The sequence below is a fragment of the Pseudopodoces humilis genome, chromosome 1, assembly GCF_049639895.1.
Source record: "Pseudopodoces humilis isolate 2021_Gansu_Grassland_sample_001 chromosome 1, ASM4963989v1, whole genome shotgun sequence".
Classification (NCBI taxonomy): Eukaryota; Metazoa; Chordata; class Aves; order Passeriformes; family Paridae; genus Pseudopodoces; species Pseudopodoces humilis.
This window is the reverse complement of record NC_142200.1, coordinates 63,590,102-63,611,571: the sequence shown is the minus strand read 5'-3', so window position 1 is coordinate 63,611,571 and position 21,470 is coordinate 63,590,102. Positions and strand designations below refer to the sequence as shown.

Genomic DNA, 21,470 nt, shown 5'->3' with positions numbered 1-21,470 from the left:
AGTCCTACAAGAACTGTGTTATTCACAGAAATGCTGCCAGAAACTGCTCTATTAATGCCTTACAAGTTAGATCCTGGCACTAAAATCACGCTGAAATCAAGTCTTGCAAGCTTTAAGATTTATGCAAGTCTTCTGCCCCTTGGCGCTACTCTGAGACAGTATAGGAGATACATAGGGCATGCCACTGCAATGGCTTCAGAAGTTCCAGAGACAATAAAGATTGGGTAACAACATTATCTGTATTATTCTATATCAGAGGAAGTAAGTGAAAGTCTCTTTTTTCATTCAATAGAACAGTATGACAATTCAAAGTTGTAACTATAACTATAGTATGTAGATATATAGATGTATACTATAACATCTTCAAGTATTACAGTCAGCAACTAAGATGCTTAAGTCCCCGCATCACAAAATTCAGCATCTCTATCTTGTCTAAAACTATGGCAGTGAATAGCTGGGGTTGGAAGGGATCTCTGGAGGTCATCTGGTCCAACCTCCCTGCGCCAGCAGGTTCACCTGGAGCACGTTGCACAGGATCACATCTAGGCAGGCTTTTAGTACCTTCAGCGGAGAGTCCACAACCTTTTTGGACAGCCTGTTCCAGTGCTCCACTACTCTCAAAGTAAAGATCATCCCCACATTTAGACAGAAGTTCCTGTGCTTCAGTTCGTGCCCGCTGCCCCTTGTCCTGTCACTGAACACATTTCTTGCGCTTAAAATATGTAAATAACTACACATTCACAGTAAGAGCATTGTAATTATAGACATATCAGCATATTCAAACAAATACAAGACTTGTAATGACTTTATTTAGACACATTTTGTGTTTTAGCTGTCCCTTTTGACAGATGGGTGAAAGAACATAAGCTGTTCTGCATTCCACTTTTAATAAATGTACAGTAAGCCACAGCAGAATACGAGCTGGAGAAAAGTTTTGTCAGCATTTTCCATTCATTGCTAAGTGCCAACACTATTTTGGTTTGCTTGTGCTATGCTTATGTACACTGACCCCTCTGGGAGAGGGCTTCAAGTGAGATGGAAGCTGCTAGTATGAGCGGATCGCTGGTGGGACAGTCTGGCAATCTTCCTCATTCAAGGTTTTGTCGATCACTGGTCTGTACTTCAAGGTAACCTGAAGTAAAAGGGAACAAAAAACTTCAGGACAACAGGATTCAGAGAATGAGATCCAGAAAACCCCAACAGTTAAGATTTTTATAGCATCAGATTCAGTTCTATCTTTGAAATACCATAAAGCTGTTCTACTAAACACCCAACAACAGGTTTTGTCACCATCAGAAGAAAAAAAGGAACTAGTCTGACACAAGGGGAAACAATTCCAGATCAAATAGCGAAGTCACTTCCCAAAGATCAACAGTGCAGGATTATCACAATTTCCAAGGTGGTTTATGAGAACAGCTGTTAACAGCAAAAAAGATCCTCAAGCACCAAGCTCAAAGTACCTTCCCAGTTGGAATATCCACATATGACAGGGTGTGCTTTCTCCAGTGCTCCTCAAATGGCTTCTTCTGTTGGCCTTGGAGTGGCTTAGAGTAGTCAAACTCATCTACCCGTAACTAGGGAGAAAATGAGATTAGTGCAGACCAGAAGCTGTACCTACAGATCACTTTACTACCACGAGATTAGCTGCATTTCAATTACACCTGTAACCCAGCATGCCTCTGAACAGACAGCAAACTTCCTCTTAACACTGCCCGTGTCCAATTTGAAATGCTCAGGTTTAACAAGGGCTCTAAAGTAACTCTCCTTGCATAGGACAATTATTCTGTTTATGCATCCTTATGTCCTGTTTATGTATCCATGGTATTATTGCTACAGTCCTGGTTTAGAGGTCTGCAATCACTCAGATGTGCACATGAAACATTTCTTCTCAAAATCATTCCCAGTGTTCCATGTATTCGTCCTTTTATAAAGAACAAATACGAAGAGACAGAGCAGTACAAATAGGACCCCAAACAAATACTACACTAATCTTAACACTTTGAAGATGTTACAACTTTAAAATAATCCATCTGAGGACACATGATAACAAGATTCAATCCTACATTCAGGTCACAGAAAATATACCTTATAATCCTCTCTGGCATGGGCACCCCGGGACTCTTTGCGAGCCTCAGCACCATAAATGGTTTGTAGAGCACAAAGCATCAGGTTCTGCAGTTCAAGGGTCTCCACCAAGTCAGTGTTCCATACAATACCTAGTAAAATATTAAAATACTATGGAAGATGGTCTACAAAGAAGAGAAATACATGTGAGTGAACCAAAGGTACATCATCAGTTGCACTTAAACAACCAAGTTCTCTTAAGATATACCGCAAGACGTTGTAGTATCTGTCTGCATTGTGATCTCCCCAGCTGCAGAATGAAAACTGAGTGTTCAGCCTATGAATATTCTTGGATACCTCTCTGCAACTCCCTGGCATTTTTGGAAGATTCTGACAAAGTTCAGCATTCATCTTAGTATTTGGACAACTTCACATCATGTTCTGAGGGCAGTTTGTACCTTACACATTTATATCCCATTTCAGTCTCTGCTTCTTTGAAAGATTTTTCAACCAGAAAATGACTGCTAAGGTCAAGTATTTTACCTGATTGCCATATTTAGTAAGTAGGGCTCTACAAAATATTTTGAAAGATTCAAAATGGTCAAAATCTTCAGCCAAAGAACACGTTATGTTTACAGAAAAAAACAAAACCAAAAAAAAGCCACCAACACTCTTCCCAGAGTACTCTGGCCAAGGTGTGTTCTTTGCTGTCAAATTACCTCTGTCAAAAGTCTTTAGATGAGCCAGATCACCATAAATTTGGCTAAGTTTCTCACAGCCTTCTTGGAGTACAGAACCAGTACGAAATACAGCAGCATGGTTTTGCATTGCCTGCAACACAGTAGAACAAAATCAGTTTGATATGCTACACATGAAAGCATGTAACTTCCTTAACTCCAGAACAGCTTGACACAGAGCTGTTCTGAATTCAAACTTGTCTGCAGCCTGAAAATCCCCACATTCTTCCATTCACCCTGAACAACTGAAACCCCACTCTATCACACAGCAGGTGAACTACACAAGGGAATGACCATGAAGGAAAGAAGGAATTAACAAAACTTGATACAACCTTGGCTGCACACACAGTCTTCTCACACACAAGTTGCCAAACCCCACAGTTGCTTGTAGCTTGTCCTACCCTATCCCTGAGAGCTTCCCCAGGCTTACCTTCTGCATGCTAAGTCGCACTTCTGAAGTCCTTATGCTTCCGTCAGCAAACCTTAACTTGTCAAGATTAGCAACTGACTCTTCACCAGCATTTGGTTTAATTGGGGGAACTGGCTCTCCTAATAAGAAAATTTCAGTAAGTTTGGTAGCCAGGCTTGGGTTTGGTTTCTGGCAGTTTCAGAGACTATCAATTACTACAAATCAGATTTGAGTAATGCACAATCTGCTTTCGTCCTCTGAGGTGCACAATAAGTGTTAATACCAATTGTGATACCAATTGTATCCATATATTTAAAGTTCTCAGTGGAATATGAATCCCATCTTTTCCTATAAGAATTAATAAAGATTTTATAGGTTGGGCAAAATTCTGCTGTTCACTGCTTCGAAGCAGCACTGAAACAGCACAATGAAAATTCTTCTAAACTATGGAATCAGCCTGTGGTCCTTACCACCTTCTGCTATGCTTTCCTTGTCTCCTCACTCCCAAACCTCCCAGCTTTTATTGGATATCTAAGGGACCAGGATCAGTCAATAAGCCTGGCAGTTAGACATGAGCTCTGCATCTTGCCTCTAATACTGGAAGCCACATGTTACTGGGCAACAAAGCAAACATAGCATCTTACCAGCACAGTTAATCTCATATGTAGCTTTGCATTCAGATTAATAAACCCCTTTCTACAATTTCTAACTCTAAAGAGCCACAGAAGGATTAAAAAAAATGTTGGCATAAAGCCAGACCAAATAGGCATCACAAGATCTAAGCTGATTCCATGAGGAATCATCAGTCTCTGCAGTTGGTGCAGTTTGAACACCAAGCAGTAAGAAAACAGATGACTACTTGTGGACTCCAGCTGCTCTGGCAATGTAACTGCCATTTCCAGTATTTTGCTGGGGGTTGGAAGGGAGGGTTTGCTTCTTTGTTTTCTCAGGTCAACAACTGTCACTGAACCAGATTATTAAAAAATATATAAGATTCAGTAGTGAGAATACGGTGAATGAGATATTGCAATTTTTAGTATCTATCTCTTACCACTTGCACATCAGTCCTTCTTATAAATAAATCAGAAAGGTGGCAGCAGATTCCACTATGCAAAAGTGCCAAGTGTTAGACAGATTACATTTTGATGCAGAAGACAGTGCAGTATGTAGAGAACACAGTATTCACATTCAATATTCCATGTTAATTTGTCAAAAATCCTAAGTGTTCTTACCAATAGCATTGGCCCAATTCTAGTTTTAAAAGGATCAATTACAAAGCCAACAGTAATGTCAAAACATTTGCCTGGCAAAGAACACACCTACAAAAACCATAAACACCAATTTCTTCCTTTTCTAACACATAAGAGCCTTTGAGTATCATTCTAAATTTGAACCAGGTAGCAACACAATGCCTTGTTGGGCAGAAATTACATAATAAAGGAAAATGTCTCTAGAAAAGTGAAACTTACCAGGCTTGCATGTATTTGCAATAGTCAGGGCACAAGCACGACCAAAGACTACCAAATCCAGAAGAGAGTTTGCTCCAAGTCGATTTGCACCATGGACAGATGCAGAGGCCGCTTCCCCGCAGGCGTATAACCCAGGCACCACCTTATCCTCACCATTGACGTGTGTGATCACCTAGCATTGCACACACCCCATTAATACTCAGCTTTTTAAAACACTCTGAAACAGTGCAAACCTCCTTATTTGCAAAGGACACGTGCATGTAAGGATGGAACACAGCAGCCTAAAGTTTCTTCCAACTCTAAACACAGAATTGTTTTATTTCTAATGGGCAAGCAGAAATGTATGCAAATACATACATTTAGACCTGTATGTAAATACAGATAGGACTAAACCCCAAGATTTCCTTATATATGCTTACGAAGACCGCATAGTTCTGTTTCACCACAATTCTGCAGCAAGTCAGAAATGCACAGGAATAAAGTCTGATCTGCATACGCTTCTAAAGCAAAAGTTTACATTTAAATGTAACAAGGACACAATTCTTCTTCAACTGAAGAATTCAGCTGCCACCATCACATTGATTTCCAGCTAGTGTCAGCTGGAAGATCTGCTTTAGTGTTTAGATTATATGAACTACAGAGGAATAATACACATTAACAGAATGTTGTAACAGAATGCAATAGAGCCCTACTTCCATCTATCTTCAATTATATTATCCTCAGCTCAAGTAACAGAGAATTGCTGTCAGACCTGACAGTAACTTCATTTTAGATGTTTCTTGGAACTCCCATCTCCAGATGGACTGGTACTTGGTTATCAAGCTATTTTAAAAAACCAAAAGGACCGTGTTTTAAGTACTCTGACATCATTATTATATTATTATTAAAAATTGTATTAATCATCCTTACATTTATGAAACAATTCCTAATGCTTTTCTATTTGGAAAGTATTTTCCTAGTAGGATGATGAAAATACAGCCCAAAAGTGATGTGTGTGCCTCACCTGTCCTTTGTAGTTAGTAGGAATACCTCCCATATTATAATGCACAGTAGGCAGGACAGGGATAGGCTCTTTAGTGACATCAACTCCAGCGAATATCATGGCTGTTTCAGAAATCCCTGGGAGACGGGTTGCCAGCTGCTGTGGTGGCAAGTGGTGCAACTGCAAGTACACATGATCTTTTTCAGGACCACAACCCCTAGCAAAAAACAGAAAAAAGCAACACTGGAATACGTAACAGGAATTTACAAACACTAGTGGCATTTCTAATCCAGTTTGTTTCATTTGTGAAAATAAATAGGTTATTTTTCAAACGTTATCTGACAAAAATTAATATCTAGCATAGACTGTGGCACTTGGATGAATTGAGGCCATTTTTCAAGTCCCAGCTTTCTTTCCACAGTAATTCACATTATTTAAGACTTTCAACTACATCTCTGCAGAAATATATAAAACTTGGTAATTAGTGAAGAGAACAGAGCACCAAATTATTTTGTTTGTAGTAAGAGCATATACACGAAACTTATTTGAGCAACTGTCTCTAGACACATTGAATTCAAACAGGAGACTCTTAACGTCATCTCTGTCAGTATCATTAGGAATGAACAAGAAAGATTTCTGCCTTACAGAGATCAGCTTAACAGTCATTAAAGCTTACTCTCATGAATTACCATGTGCTCATCAAATGAACTATTGCACTTCACAGTCTAGTATGACTAAGTGTTCCTTCTGCAGTTTTGTTAAAAGCATTTAACTAACCTTCCTTCACGGATTTCTATGGTCATAGAACGAGACACTACATCCCTGGAAGCCAGATCCTTGGCAACAGGTGCATATCTCTCCATGAATCTTTCACCTTGGCTGTTGATCAGAATACCTCCCTCTCCACGACATCCTTCTGTGATAAGGCAGCCAGCCCCATAGATACCTGTTCAAGAACGAAAACGTCATCAATGGAGATTTCTCCACACAGCTTCACAATCAGGATGAACACTGAATAAACAAGGTCTTCTCAAAATAACCAGAGGTGCAGATTTTACTCCACCCTAGTCATACCTCTAGGAACTGTCCCTCAACTGTTGTTATTCCTTTCACTCTTTCCAAAAGCTAAGCAAATTGATTTGCAACACCCACAGTATTTCAAATATTAAAACTGGAAGTGATCTGCACCTATCTATACATTAGGAGAATATTATGAAGACCTCGTAGACCTTCAGCAATTATTTTAGGATTTTTAATAAATCAGAAGTTTATTAGGTCCATTTGCTCAGTTTTATTCCCTCTTGTGTGCTGAATCAGTACAGGATGGCTTTTAATCCTGTGTAACATAAAATCTTATTTGGTAACCTTTTCCTTTAGAGAAGGAAGGCCTACCTGTTATTCTGCAGCACTGGTCATCACAGAAAACAAAATGCAAACTAACTCATGCACTTGATTATTATTTTGAAAGCTACAGAATTATCATATAAACAGTGAAGCTTCTTTAACTAGAAAACCTTAGCTAAGTCAAAGGAACATTGAATCTCTATGACATAACAATAACATTGTAAAATTATGCAAACCATTTACAAAAAAATCACATCATGAATTAAAATGAAGCACTTAATTAGCTGCAAATCTAGTTTGTGATCTTTGTTATTCACAGTTTAGATACTGATCACGTGCTAGAAAACTGCAGTTCTAAATACATACCTTAACTTCACCTCCTGCACTTCACTGAAGATACTAGTATATAATTCCCTAACATTTGCACCTATCCCATTGCTCTTGTATCAAATATCAAACCCCTTGATATTGTCCCCTCTAAGGACAATGGAAACACAAGTTTAAGAGGTAGTTTCAGCTTGTAATTCATAAAACCTCTTCTTTTGTAAGGACAGCACCTCGAAATATTAAACACTGCTCTTTAAATTATAACAGCTGAGACCTTTCTCACATTATGTCTACTCTCTCAAATTTATATTCAACAACAGACACAGACAAGTCTAAACACAGGTCGCAAGCAACAACTCAAATGCTGCAGAAAAGTGCAAACTGATTTGAGCACATCATGCCTGAGAAGACATCATGCTGGTAACCTGTCACTAATAGCGTTACACAGGGCTTTATCTTAGGTCCTGTGCACTATGACATCTTCATAAATGACTTGGGCACAGGACTGTAAGGGATACTGAGCAAGTTTGTAGATACTGCAAAACAGTGAGGAGCTGTTGATTCCCTCAGAGGCAGGGAGGCCCTGCAGAGAGACCCCAACAAATTAAGAGGGCTGGGCATCACCTGTATGATGTACAAGGGAACATGCTGGATTCTGCACCTGGGATGGAGCAACCCTGGCTGTAAGGACACACTGCAGAAGGAGATGCTGGGAAACAGTGTCATGGAAAGGGACCTGGGGGTCGCTGGTCAGTGGCAAGCTGGCCATGAGTCAGCAGTGCCCTGGCAGCCAGGAGGGCCAACCCAGTCCTGGAGGGCTTCAGGTACAGCATGGCCAGCTGGGCAAGGGAGGGGATTGTCCTGCTCTGCTCTGGGGCAGCCTCACCTCCAGTACTGGGGGCAGGTTCGGATACCACAATATAAAAAAGACATTAAAACTATTAGCATCCAAAGGAGCACAACAAAGATAGTGAAGGGCCTTGAGCGGAAATTGAATGAGGAGTGGCTGTGGTCCCTTGGTCTGCTCAGCCTGGAGGAGACTGAAAGGAGACCTCAACACAGCCTGCAACTTCCTTATGAGGGGAAGAGGAGGGGCAGGCCCTGATCTCTTCCCTGTGGTGATCAGTGACAGGACCCAAGGGAATGGCCTGAAGCTGTGTCAGGGGAGGTTTAGGTTGGCTAGTAGGAAAAGCTTCTTCACCCAGAGGGTGGCTGGGCACTGGAACAGGCTCGGCAGGGGAGTGGTTACAGCATCAAGCCAGATAAAGCTCAAGAAGTGTTTGGACACTGCTATCAAGCATGTGGTGTGACTCTTGGGGTGTCCTGCACAGGGCCAGGAGTTGGACTTGATGAACCTGATGGGTCACTTCAAGCTCAGCATACTGTGTGATTCTTTGACATTTTAAAACAACATAAAAATCTGTTCAACTCATTAAAAATCATGCTGTAAGCACTATTTGATATTCTGTACCTGTAGGGTGAAACTGCACAAATTCTAAGTCCTGGCAAGGGAGCCCAGCTCGTGTGACCATCGCCGTGCCATCACCAGTACTGGTATGAGCAGATGTGCAGCTGAAGTAAGTGCGGCCGTACCCACTGCAGAATACAAAAGTTAATAGAATGAACAGGAAGAAAAATTAAAACATCACTACAACATACCCCTAAATTATGCTGTTTGCACAACAGTGGAGAGGGTTAATAAGAAAAGTACTTTAAGTTTCACCATCTCCTGTACTAGTTCAACCAAAAGAAACCAAAACTGGTTTAACCCAGTTTTGCTCAACTATATTTGAAAAATGGCTGGTGACAGAAGCTTGAAGAAAACCAATTCTAAAGCAGGATCATTAGGTTAATATCAGAAGCCTTTCTGCTATAAAAAATAAGAAGTTATTTCAGAAAGTTCCTTCAATCCATACCATTCAGTTTCATTTGAACCACCCCTAAGGTTTCCAAAAAATAGCATATAATGATGGTTTCTATTGCCCATTTGGTCCTGCTTTTATATTCTTAGATTTAAAAACTAAGTTGTCCAGGTATAAAACATGAATTATTATGCTGCAAACATCTAGGTTAGCCTCCAACATTATTGAGAACAGCCAATTGACCCAATTTCAGAACAAACTCTCAAAAGAAATAGTAATGTACATATTCCACACACCTCAAAGTACCTCAAGCATGAAAAACATGCCAGAAATACAAATTATGAGGGCAACCTTTTATAAATTTATTTATAAGTGTTATCTTTTACAGAGACATTTATAAATATTTTTCATATTGAAATAGATATGGGAGAGCCATAAGCAGCAGAAGACTAATGCAAATAGCATTTTAATAAATACATACAAACTTTGCAACAAAGTAATGTTAAGTTACACTCATAGTTTTATCCTAGAACAGTTAGAATTATAATGGTACTATCTTAATGAAATAGAGTCTCTGGAATTTTGATAAAAGCTGTTTCCTACAGTAAATTCAGAACTCTACAGACAGACATGTTGGCAGCATTGCAACAATGTCTGTTTTAAACAGCACATTTTAATAACCGAAGACCATCTGAATCATATACACTAGTCTTACACATTCTTATTCTGTTATTGTTCTAGAATTCAAAGTTAGACCTCATACCAAATTTATACTTGGTCATAAAATTAGCATGTGCCTTCTTTCAGAATGACTGAATTCAGTTGTATTCCTTTTAGTGCGGGGGGAATGAACCTATAAATTATGTTCTGTCAGTCAATGTACTCCACACTGTGGATCCAAACACACAAACATCCAGCTGGTAACACTACCAAGTTTTGGTCTTCCATCACAAATGTTACCTTACCCAGTGGCAATGACAGTGTTCTTTGCTCTAAAACGATGTATGGTTCCATCTTCAATGCAGAGGGCAATAACTCCACGGCATTCTCCATTCTCCATAAGTAGGTCCAAGGCAAAATATTCAACAAAGTAGCTTGTATCATATCGTAGAGACTGGAGGAAAATTAAAAAAGGAACTTTTACTGAAGTAACCTCTCTTCAAAACTGTCAATGCACACGTGATGTATCAGGAAAAAAAACATCCCCACCAACTCTCAGAGAAGACTTTTTCCTCATAACTTTAAATTAAAGACTTTGCTAATTAATCTATTCTAGCTTTAAAAGATACAAGTAGCGGCAAGGGCACTTAATTCTGAGCAGTCAGGAGCTGGGCAGCAGGACTTGTGATTACACTCTACCTTTGGCAACACGTTAGCCAGCTGCAGTGCCCCATGCATGTACAAGCACGCTGCATGTAATCTCTCCCAGAGAAATGAGAAACACCTCCAGGAGCCAAATAAACCAACAGGAGCAGCAGGCACCGAGTCAAACATTCCTTCACGCCCTCAGGGATCAAAGCAGTGTTTGGCAGCACCAAGAATTTGTATTGCAGCAGCACACACAGTTCAAACCTGGAGGAGAGCAATTAGCTGGCTACCAAGTAAATAAAAAACAGTAGCTAACAGGTACTCGGATTTCTGGTTTCAAGTAGCTCACTACAATTTTCAAACAGCCAACACTCCTCCAATTATGGTTCGTAGAATTAACAGGCACAGCTGGAGCACTAGTTACTTACTTGCCACAAAACAAGCTCAGAATTGCAAAATAGGCCTTAATTCATTTACACCTTGTTTCCCCCTCCTCCCAGTTTGAAGATGAGTGAAAAAAAATGCCAGCTAGTAACTCTTTTCAGAGCTCCCCAGTGCTACTTTGTCAAATTTTTGGAAAAAAAGGGCTTTTGGGACAATGTTTACATAAATTCTCTTTGGGTCTAGTTAACAGACAGAGAAGTACTAACAGTGCAGAACTAGTCCAGATCACAAAGCTGACAGTGTACACTAATTAGCATCATCCTCATCCTTCCACATTGCCTCAGGAAGGCAGATAACCCAGAACTGCTATAAGCCATTCCCCTGGATTTCTCATTCATATGTGAACAGCTATGTGTTTGTTTGGTTTTGATTTTTTTTTTCAAACTCTGTGGGGAAAAAGGAAAAAAAAAAAATCAGTAAATGCAAACACAGAAACTCAAACCAAGTTTACTTCACAACTGCTTACCCTGCCATACAAAGTATGTAAGAGTGAATGTCCAGTCCTGTCTGCAACACAACAGCATCTGTGGGCCTGTCCTCCTTTTCCAAACTGAAGACTCTGTCCACCAAATGCACGCTGATAGATTTTTCCTTCTTCAGTTCTGCTGAATGGCATCCCATAATTTTCCAGCTGTTGAACCCAAATACAAGCATCAGAAACTCTTGTGCACTACAATATGACACATTATGTTAAGGAGATGTCCTTGCAAGTTAGTCTGTGTTATTTATAACTACAGCTGACATCAAATCCCTAGAGTCTCACCTCTATCACCGCAGCTGGGGCTTGCTCAGTCATGTAGTGTATGGCATCCTGGTCACCCAGCCAGTCCGACCCTTTCACTGTGTCATAAAAATGCCACCTCCAATTATCATCTTCCATGTTCCCCAGAGCAGCATTGATCCCTCCCTGAAAATGAAAATCCATTTTCCTGGCATTACATTACTTGAGTATAGCTTTAGCAGGTTTACTTCATTTCTATTAAAAATCACATACTAGTTATGCATCTGTGTACAAGAAATAAAGTCGTTATATTTAATGTGGCTGTGAAAAACCTTTGAAACTCCTCCTTTCACAATGGCTTATCCTGCTTTTTTGTGTAACACAGTGAATCACAGTTACACTGTAGACAAAGAAGGAGCACTGCATTTTGATAATGTTTAGAAAGGGGGAAGAAAAAAGAGGCAGCATAATGAAATGCAAATGTATGGGAAATTAAGGATTTTAAGAACAACTGGAAGCAAGATTAAAAAAATGTGTCTTGCAAGGTCACTAGCTTGGTAGCAAAATGAAATGTACCTGTTACTTAATAGAAAGTTTGGCAGTCATGGGTTAATGACTGGACTCTCATGATATCAGAGGTCTTTCCCAACCTTAATGATCATGATTAAGTTTGATTCTATGACATACTACCCTCCAAAAAGTTTCAACTAAATATGCAACATTCATAAAAAGAAGCATGGCCTTGAAACAAGATGTTCATGTGCCCCATCCCTAGAAGCGTTCAAGGCCAGGCTGGATGGGGTCCTGAGCAATCCAATCTAATGGGTGGAAATCCCCACCCATCGCAGGGGTGTTGGAACTGGGTAACATCTAAGGTTTCTTCCAACCCAAACCATTCTCTAATTATTTTACATCCAAATTAGCTCTTTGACAGCAAGTACGTTTTAAACATTTGCTCTGCCTCATTCCTCACCTGTGCAGCAACTGTATGAGAGCGGGTGGGGAACAGCTTGGTAACACAGGCTGTGTTAAACCCAGCTTCTGACAAACCAAAGGCAGCCCGCAGACCTGCTCCTCCTGCACCCACAACAACTGCATCGAATTCATGGTCCACTACTGGGTATTGTGTAGAAATCTGCAAAAATAAATCACTTTGTTATGATCACAAATAGTTCAAAGTAAGTCAAACACGTTTCCTAAAAGCATAACCAGGATCGGTATAATGCTCTCAGCAGACTTTAGCAGCAATTGCTACATCTGTTGTACTCTCTTGATTGGAAACTGTCATTAAAAAGAGCCACGCATTTCAACAACTCAGTGTCACGAAGTACTTGACTACAATGCTCCACTGAAAGCCTGAAAGTTTAATGTCTGTCAAGCATTAAGTGCATTACTGAATCAGAATATAAAAAGTACAGACATACCGAGTCAGACACCTTCGTGGAGGCATTTTTCTTTCCATAGACTGTGAAGTGTAAGTTCCGTGCAGGAGCCTGGCATGCTGCTGGCCACTACAGAAAGAAGCCAAGACAACTATTATGGGACAAATGTTTCCACAGGATAGACTTACAGCACTCTCAGCTACCCTACATTTATAACAAATCTTCACTTACCATTTGTAGCACGTATACAAGAGTATTATTGCATTTCAGAGCTACCTGCACTGAAGTTCTGGCTGTCCTACAATCATGCCATATAATCAAAAAAAGTTTGACTGATGAGATAATAGCCCGTGTCGCACTTTTTTAGGAACAGCAATAGTGACAACACAGACTCTCAAGCTTATGTGCAAAAGAGAGCTAGTTTTATTCTTCCGGCTCTCCTTTTATAGACAGTTCTGAAAAGGTAAAACTTTCACTGGCCATCAAAACAACACATCACCATCACTGGACAGTTAGGAACAACACCCCCTTGACCATTTCTCACAAGTAAACAACAAGGAGACAAAGCCTGCAAGGGTTGTTTTCCTTCTCTAAGGACTGTTTGAGTTTCTCTTCACAATTTCTCAGGCCACACTTTCTCAGGCCAGTGTGAGAAAGTTATGTGACGTAATTTCACACAAACACTGTGCTACCTGCCTGATCTCCTGCATTCAGCATCCACAAGCCTGCAGTTAACAGGATGTCTCAGATTACCCACTATTGACTTCACCAACAGTGACCAGCCTCCCAGACCTGTATGAGTCTGCACTGACAGAAGAGTATGTCTGCAATTAATGCTGATGTATTCTCACAGATTTTTCATAATTAAGCAAAGATGAAGCTTCGTGGGAACCATGGGAAGTAAAGGAAAATTACTCTCCTGTCAAGTAATCCTCAGAATTTGAATTATTTCAGGTGGTCACAGTACTGAAAATTAAAAAAAGGTTATAGGGAATGCTCTTCCAGCTGAGCATTGCTTCAAAAGTCAGAGATATTTCTCTTATTCTTTATGAAATTAGTGACCAATTTGGAACCATTTATTAATACATAAACTTAGCACAAAGATGCAAGTTTTACCGTTCTGCAATGTCAACTCCCTATCCCCTGACTTGTCCAAAACCAAACCAAACCAACAAACACCACACCCAAACCTATTCAGTATGCAGTCTGTGCTTTGACAGATTAAAACAATCAGAATCTTAGTCTCCACCTCTCCAATGTATCAGAACCTGGTATTCCTTCTTTACACAGTTCAAAAAATAAGCCTAACTTAGCATGTATGATTGCTGAGAACAGCAACACAAAGCCACATTAGTGACCTGTCCAGTGACATCAGCACTTCCCTATTTGAAATATAACCTAAAATGCACTGGAGTGATTATCTGCAGCTGTTACATTCCTACAGTATGCTAACAAGCAGCTATTCCCTCCCCCAGCGTCCACCTCTTCCCCATCTCTGATGTGAATTCCAGCACACTTTCCCCAACCTAGTTTCATCATTTCTCATACCAGTTTCCTTAAATTATCTTCTTGCATAACAGCAAATCCACTCTGTCATTATACTTGCTAGCACATTTCTGGTTTCTGCAGTCATCCTGGAATAAGATCAGCTCCTAACACCTATTCATAAGGAGTTCCACCAGTACTCTCCTCCAGGCAGCTACTCTCTCCCTGTTCCACACAGCTGTGTTACGAGGTTTTTAGCTCGAACAAAACTGCACAAATCAGAAAAAGATGTCACACTAAGTCTGAAGAAAACACTGATTGCAGTAATCCTGAACTCTTATGACACCAGGAAGATCGTGACCCTTTTGAAACTAAATGTCCAGTCAGGGCCAGCTCACTGACATTTAAAATATGTAGACACTCCTTAAGCCTTCCCCTCTCTCTGTAGTTGTATTTTCTGCTTTGTAACACAAGTACAACAGCTCACTTTCGTTATCCCAAGTTCATTATGGGCATGCAGGATGAGAACAGTGGGAAGAAACTGAAAACTCCCACCTCACAATGGAGACAAACAAGCCCTCATGCATGATTTACAGCCCCCTAAGACAAACCTGACAGACCCCTCAGCAGGGCCACAATCACCAGCCAGGTTCAAGCAACTCAGATATACACTGGCTTCCCACACAGGTCCAGGATCACAGAATGCATTAGGCTGGAAAAGGCCTCTGAGACCACTGAGGCCAACCAATGACCAAATACCATCGTGTCAACTAGACCATGGCACTAAGTGTCACATCCAGCCTTTCCTTAAATACTTCCAGGAATGGTAACTCCACCACCTTCCCGGGCAGCCTATTCCAATGTCTGATCATCCTTCCTGTGAAAAAATTCTTCCTGATGTCCAACCTGAAAGTCCCCTGGTGCAGCCTGAGGCCATTTCCTCTTTCCTGTCACCAGCTGCGTGGGAGAAGAGACTGAGCCCCATCTTGCTACAACCTCTCCTCAAGCAGTTGTACAGAGGAATAAACTCCTCCCGAAACCTTCTTTTCTCCAGGCTAAAAGCCCCCAGCTCCCTCAGCCGGCCCTCACAGGACTCGTGCTCAGACCCTTCGTTGCATTTCTCCGGACTCACTCCAGCACCTCAATGTCCTTCGTGAACTGAGCAGCCCAGAACTGAACACAGCACTCGAGATGTGGCCTCAGCAGCGCCGGGTACAGCAGCACAATCACTTCCCATGTCTTCCTGTGCACACTACTGATGATACAGAATGAGTCTGCGGCGAGCTTTCTATCCCGCTGCTCGGGCTGCACCTGCCAGCCTCCTCCAGGGCCTTTCCCGCTCATCCCATTCCCTCAAAACCTTGTTCAGGGCCTCAGGCTACGGCGCTCACTTCCCGAGCCGGGAGGCGCGGCCCAGCCATACCCACAGCCACCTACTCCCAGGAACCTGGCCCCGGGACACGAGTCGCGAGATCGGTGCCGCTCCAAAATAGCACCGAAGGAACCGAACCTGCCGGGGCTGAGGAGATCACCGGGCGGGTCAAGGTCACGGAGGAGACAGCGGAGGCAGGCCACCGCCGGCGGGAAAGCAGGACAAAATCAAGGGCAAGGACAGGGGCAAGGACAAGGACAAGGACAGGGACAAGGACAAGGACAGGGACAGGGACTCACCGCCCGGGAAGCCGCGGCCGGTCGCAGCCAGCGCTTGGCCAGCCCCCGCACAGCCGCTGCCGCCATCACGCACCGCAGACTTGGGGGGAGTGGAGGGGGGAGCGGGTGTGGAGGGCGCAGGCGCGGGGCACGGCGGGACAGACCAACAGTGCCGCGAGGGGGGGCTCACCACCCCAGAGGTGCGTGATGGAAGATTCCTAAACAGCTCTTGTTTTGTGCTTTGAGTGTAAAGAACATTAAAAAAAACAAACAAACAAACAAACAAAAAGCCTAGAATTGTGTTACTGACATTATTTTTCCTTGATGACATATTAAAATACGTACTTCTCCAATACTGTAAGATTCAGCGTCTTTGTCTGACAGCGCCTGAATTTTTGTGTAATAAACAGGCCAGAATAATTTTTTGAAGTTGTGGGAAAGACTATTCCGTAGACATAAGATTTGGACAGAAGGGTGAAGGAAAGACCGTACAGTCTCTCTCGGACAAAAAGCAGACTCAGCAGCTCCAGACGCTGGAATTCAGATGCCGCTCACGGCTGCCTTTGCCGGCGGCTTTATGAAATAAAAAGCGCCCGGCAGGGGCGGGGACTGACGTCCGGCAGCGCTCCAGGCTCGGGCGAGCCTTGTCTTGTCTTCTCCCCCTTTTTCCCCAGGCTGATGGGCCGGCCCGGGAGGGGGCGGGGCCGGCAGGTGAGTGGCAGCGCCAGGGGTCCGCGCGCTCCCGGGCTCGTGCGTGGGGGTCTCGCCGTGGGGGAGCGGGACAGAGACGGGAATGGGAGTGGGGATGGGAACGGGGATGAGCTCGGCAGGCCGTATCGCGCCCGGGGCTGCCGCTCAGGGCGCGGCCAAGCGTCGGGGCCGCCGTTCGAGGGGCTCGGGCAGAATTCCCAGGCCCCCAGCGGAAGGAGAAGGTGGCAGCGGGAGCGGTCCCGGTCCCTCTGCGCGCTACTGAGGCGGCGTCTCCCCTCTGTGCATCGCAGGTGCCTTCATGAATAACTTAAACGAGCCTCCCAACTGGAACATCCTGCCCAATCGGCGCGGTCCCGGCGATGACGGCAGCCGGTGGAATTACGCCCTGCTGGTCCCCATGCTGGGCCTGGCCGCCTTCCGTGAGTAGCGCTGGGCCCCCGGCCCAAGGGGGGCTCCTGGAGCAGTGCGGTGATAGTGCCCAGCCCTGCTCCGCCTGGAGACTTCCCCAGGCCTTCTTGTTTATAGCGCTGTAAACAGCCAGCGCTGTTGGTAGCGCTAAGGCAATGACCACTTCTCATACGCAGAGTTGAATCCATATTTAATAAGCTCCAATATACAAAGCTCTCTCGGGAAAAATGGACACAGGATGTGCTGGAGAGCCCAGAGGTAACAACGCCAGATGTTGCTGATGTATTTATTTACTGGGCCTAGAAAATTCTTCATGCAATATCTGCATTGGAGACCTCCAGTTTGTTTCTCCATTACTTTATTTTCCTTCTCTAATCTAAGTAGTGCTAGTATAGACAATAAAATAATGGAAAATTTCTCTGAAATTTTATTTCAGAGAAAGCATGATCATTCAAAGTGACTCACTGTGAAACAAGGACCACAGAAATATATTTTGTGGGGACATGTATATAGAAGTATCACTGGGAAGGGCAGGAAGGAGAGCTTTTTACCACTTCGTAGCTTCATTTCTGGCATAGCTAATTTATCATACCCCTCATTGTTACATGTTATACTTGCATCTGAAGTCGCATTTATATGTGATAGGTTGGATCTGGACCAGAGAATGTCAGAAAGAAATAGAAAAAGAAAGACAAGAATACTACAGAAAAGAGTCAACTTTACAAAAAGACCTGGAAGGCAAATACCGGGATATAATCACAGAGAATCGTCGCGCTGTTGCTCATCTGGAGGTGGAGCTGGAAAAGGAACGCAACAGGACCCTGAGTTACCGTGAAGCCCTCGTGTCCCAGAGCCGCAAACTAGTAGAAGAGAGGAAGCTGCTGGAACAGGAGCAGGAGAAGTTGGAGCGAGAAAAACAAGTCCTTTTGCAGTCTGGAGCAGAAGGTACCTTGTACCAGAGTTGCCTGGCAAAGGAAGAAGAGTGGCAACAGAGAGCCAATGTTTTACTAAAAGAATTTGAAGAGGGACTGAAGGAAAGACAGGACATCTACTGTAGTCTTATTGTACCCAGAAGTCAGAGACTAGAAATAGAGAAAAATCTGCTAGTTAAAGCAGCAACTAATCCTGTTGCTATGGCTTTACATGTGGAGAGTGGCTTAAAAGATATTTTCAAACATGATAACTACTGTGGCAATGTGCTGAACAGAACCAGAAGTCAAAATGGAAAGCTTATGTGGCTGTATCTGAGATACTGGGAACTAGCTGTTGAACTGCAAAAATACAAGAGGGTAGAAAAGGCCGTGTTAGGAAAACGCTAAGTAGGGGAAGCAGTGGGATTCCGCGCGATCCACTGTGCGTGGTAGGGGACAATCACAGTTGTAGTCTGAAGCTGTTAAATCCTTCTGCTTCTGTGTTGCCACCTCTCTTCCTCCTTGCACTTGTATTTGCATGGGACATGTGCAGTGCTGGTGCCTTTCCTCTCACTAACAGCAGGTGCTCTGATGAGCTGTGCATGCTCCTAAACTCCGTGAGTGTGTTTGTGTTGCAATATAGAGATATGCCAACTCCCCAGGTAACTCCAGAAGCAGCAAAACAGAACTCAGGTTAGAGGGATTTGCCTCGTTGATGGTCACTCCAGCAACAGAGAATGGTCATTTGTCTCCCCCAGGTGCAGTAGCACATTTGTGCTCCTTATCCCTGACATTTTACATGGTGTCTCAACACTGTCTTTTTTTATTACTATTATTTTTTAAAAATTTGTTTAAGCAAGACTGATTTTGAGGCAGATGTTTGAGAGAGGGTGTTGGAGCCAGCTGCTTGACACATAAATCTTACGTGTCTGTATGTACAATTACATAAATATATATATGTGTGTGTTTAAGTGTATGTGTTAGTATTCTGAGGGGGGGAATAGTTTGATGCTGTTTCGGATTAGTCAGTCTTGCATTGTCTTCCAGTTTAATATACAAATAATGCTTTATGAGTGAAACATCCAAAAGATGCTAATTCAAATAATGTATAAAGGAACAGACAGATGTCCCATTGGCACTTGGGATCCATTCTCAGATTCTAGAGAGTGTATAAACTGGAAGTTATATTTTCATATATTGGAGATACCTTAAAAATTCTTGTTTTTTTCTCATCGAGGTTTTAGTTGTAACCCAGTAATGTGCCACCTTTATGGGTGTCCCCATGCTGCTGCTTCTGCCTCTCAGGGCACTGGCTGCCTCCTGGTTTGCTTGCAGGGACCTCCTTGCCATTGCACCTGGCTCTGCTCCTTAGACAGGTCCCATTTGTTGTTTGCAGATGGGAGCCTAAATGCAGCCTGCACTGGTAGCCACTACTCCCTCTCCACCTGTTTCCCAGAACTGAGGTACATACTCTTTTTCTGCAGCTCTGAAATTCTGTGCTTGTGGTTCACCACTTTACATACACATGACCACAAAAGCCTACAGATTCACAAGCTTTGCACACTTCTAAGAAAGTTTTTTTTTTAATTTAGCTACTAAAATAAAATAGGTAAAAAAAAATAAAAATACTGTGAAATAATGCAGGAAAATAAAAAGGTCCAGATTTAAAAAATTCGACAACAAACAAATTTTAAAAACCCAGTGCGTTTCAGTTTCTTAGAACTTTGAGTATACTTTTGGTCCTTTTAGGAGTAGGAGCCACCTTTCTTTCAATTGTGCCATGTATTTAAAATAATAACTTTGTTCTTCCCCCCTTCTAATCAAGCCTTAGACCTCAAAGAGGCAGTGTTTACCCTTTCATTTATAACATTTAGTCTCCTCTGTTACTTGACTGATTAGTGCTGGTAGGTTGTCAGTTGGTTAATTAGCAGTTTATTATCTGCTGAGGGTTAGACTTGACAAACGCGTTTGCTCTAGGCAATCATGTAGAACCATGGCTTGGAAGCAATCCAAGCTAAGTTTATGCCCATCTTCTTGTAGATGTGGGGCTTTTCTCTTACTGTTTTCTCCTGGTTTCATTTTAGTCTGAGCTCAGAAGATAGCAGATAAATCTTTTGAAACAATGTGTGCAACTTAATCCAGTTACTAAGCAAAAATATTTAACGTGGAACAAAATTCCTGAGCAGAACAGATGTTTCCCAACTACTTGGTTTTCCAGTTGAGATTTTGCTCACCTTGGTAGCACTAATTGCACTGTTTTGTTGACTTATTAATCCTTTTTTCATACTGACTTTTTAAATTAAGTTTTAGTATACAAACTTGGAGAAAAAGAGATCACCAACACCAGAAGAGCCACAGTTTGTCTGGGTGCCGAGCATATACGGGTTGGGAGATGAGAACACAGCTGAGTTGCTACTCATGTGTGACACCCTGAGCCAAGCTGCTGCAGCTGGACATAGGCACACAGTCTAATTGCCCAGGAGAACAAATTAGTTTGAATAACGGCCCGTGTGTAATTCCTTCAGGACGTGGAAAGTGACTGTCCAGCTGTGGCACGCTTCACACGTTCCTGCAGGCAGTTAAGGCACTCAGCTGACTAAGAGGGAATCAGTGCCAGTGTAATTGAGATTCATGCCTTGAATTTGTACAAGTTAGCCTTAAAAGATCAAAGGTTTTATGCTTTTTCCTAGTTTGTCATTCATATCACTCAAAATGTTTAAAAAAAATATAATCAAAGGTAAAATATTATTTTTTCAGTATGAATATGTACATTCAAGCCTTACACACTTGAATGTACAGGGTTGGATGCAATGTAGTAAAGGTTTGGTATTCACTTTCTCTTTTTTAGAAGTGTTACTTATTTGTACAACTAATTGAACTAGTGGTCGTGGACACTTTGAAGATCATTGTATCAAGACAGAAGGGTTGTTTCAGAAGGCTTTTTAAAAGTGTGTAACTGATTTAGAAGCACTGGTCCCATCAGTTTCTACCAAAACTCATGTTTGTGGGTATGCAATGTATTTTTGAAATGTTCCCCCTTTGTAGGTTGTTATGCTGAAAATTCTAATGTAAGTTAAAATGTAAGTTTTATCTTGCCCTGCACTTGTTCTGAACTGGTTAATTGTTTGGAACTGCCCATATACATATGTAGAATGCAAGAATAATTTGTTTTCAAAGTATTTAATGAACTTATTTTTATTATAAAATTGTCACTTAGCTGTTAAACAATAACATTTAATAAAAACCTTTACATATT

The 21,470-nt window shown here is 42.1% G+C and overlaps 2 protein-coding genes across 4 annotated transcripts; one reads left to right on the top strand and one right to left on the bottom strand.

The window, feature by feature from the left end:
- Positions 1 to 787: 787 nt before the first annotated feature.
- SDHA (succinate dehydrogenase complex flavoprotein subunit A) lies at positions 788 to 16,346 on the bottom strand. The gene is made up of 15 exons (XM_005517362.3): positions 16,206 to 16,346; positions 13,092 to 13,178; positions 12,641 to 12,802; positions 11,710 to 11,853; positions 11,413 to 11,577; positions 10,160 to 10,308; positions 8,804 to 8,928; positions 6,439 to 6,607; positions 5,683 to 5,878; positions 4,680 to 4,851; positions 3,232 to 3,350; positions 2,784 to 2,895; positions 2,086 to 2,216; positions 1,461 to 1,574; positions 788 to 1,132 (listed from the first exon to the last, which is right to left on the bottom strand). Exons 1-15 carry the CDS (start codon positions 16,269 to 16,271, stop codon positions 1,046 to 1,048), a joined length of 1,998 nt encoding a protein of 665 aa, XP_005517419.1. The 5' UTR covers positions 16,272 to 16,346; the 3' UTR covers positions 788 to 1,045.
- A 412-nt stretch (positions 16,347 to 16,758) lies between these two features.
- Positions 16,759 to 21,470, top strand: CCDC127 (coiled-coil domain containing 127). Of its 3 annotated transcripts, XM_014258089.2 has the most exons (5): positions 16,759 to 16,895; positions 17,186 to 17,314; positions 17,949 to 18,248; positions 19,611 to 19,677; positions 21,063 to 21,470. In XM_014258089.2, exons 2-5 carry the CDS (start codon positions 17,194 to 17,196, stop codon positions 21,085 to 21,087), a joined length of 513 nt encoding a protein of 170 aa, XP_014113564.1. In that variant the 5' UTR covers positions 16,759 to 16,895; positions 17,186 to 17,193; the 3' UTR covers positions 21,088 to 21,470. The 3 variants fall into 3 exon arrangements, with proteins under 3 accessions (XP_014113564.1, XP_005517418.1, XP_014113558.1); XM_005517361.3 differs by having other exon boundaries at positions 16,760 to 16,895; positions 17,949 to 21,470; XM_014258083.2 differs by lacking the exon at positions 16,759 to 16,895 and adding an exon at positions 16,906 to 16,934 and having other exon boundaries at positions 17,949 to 21,470.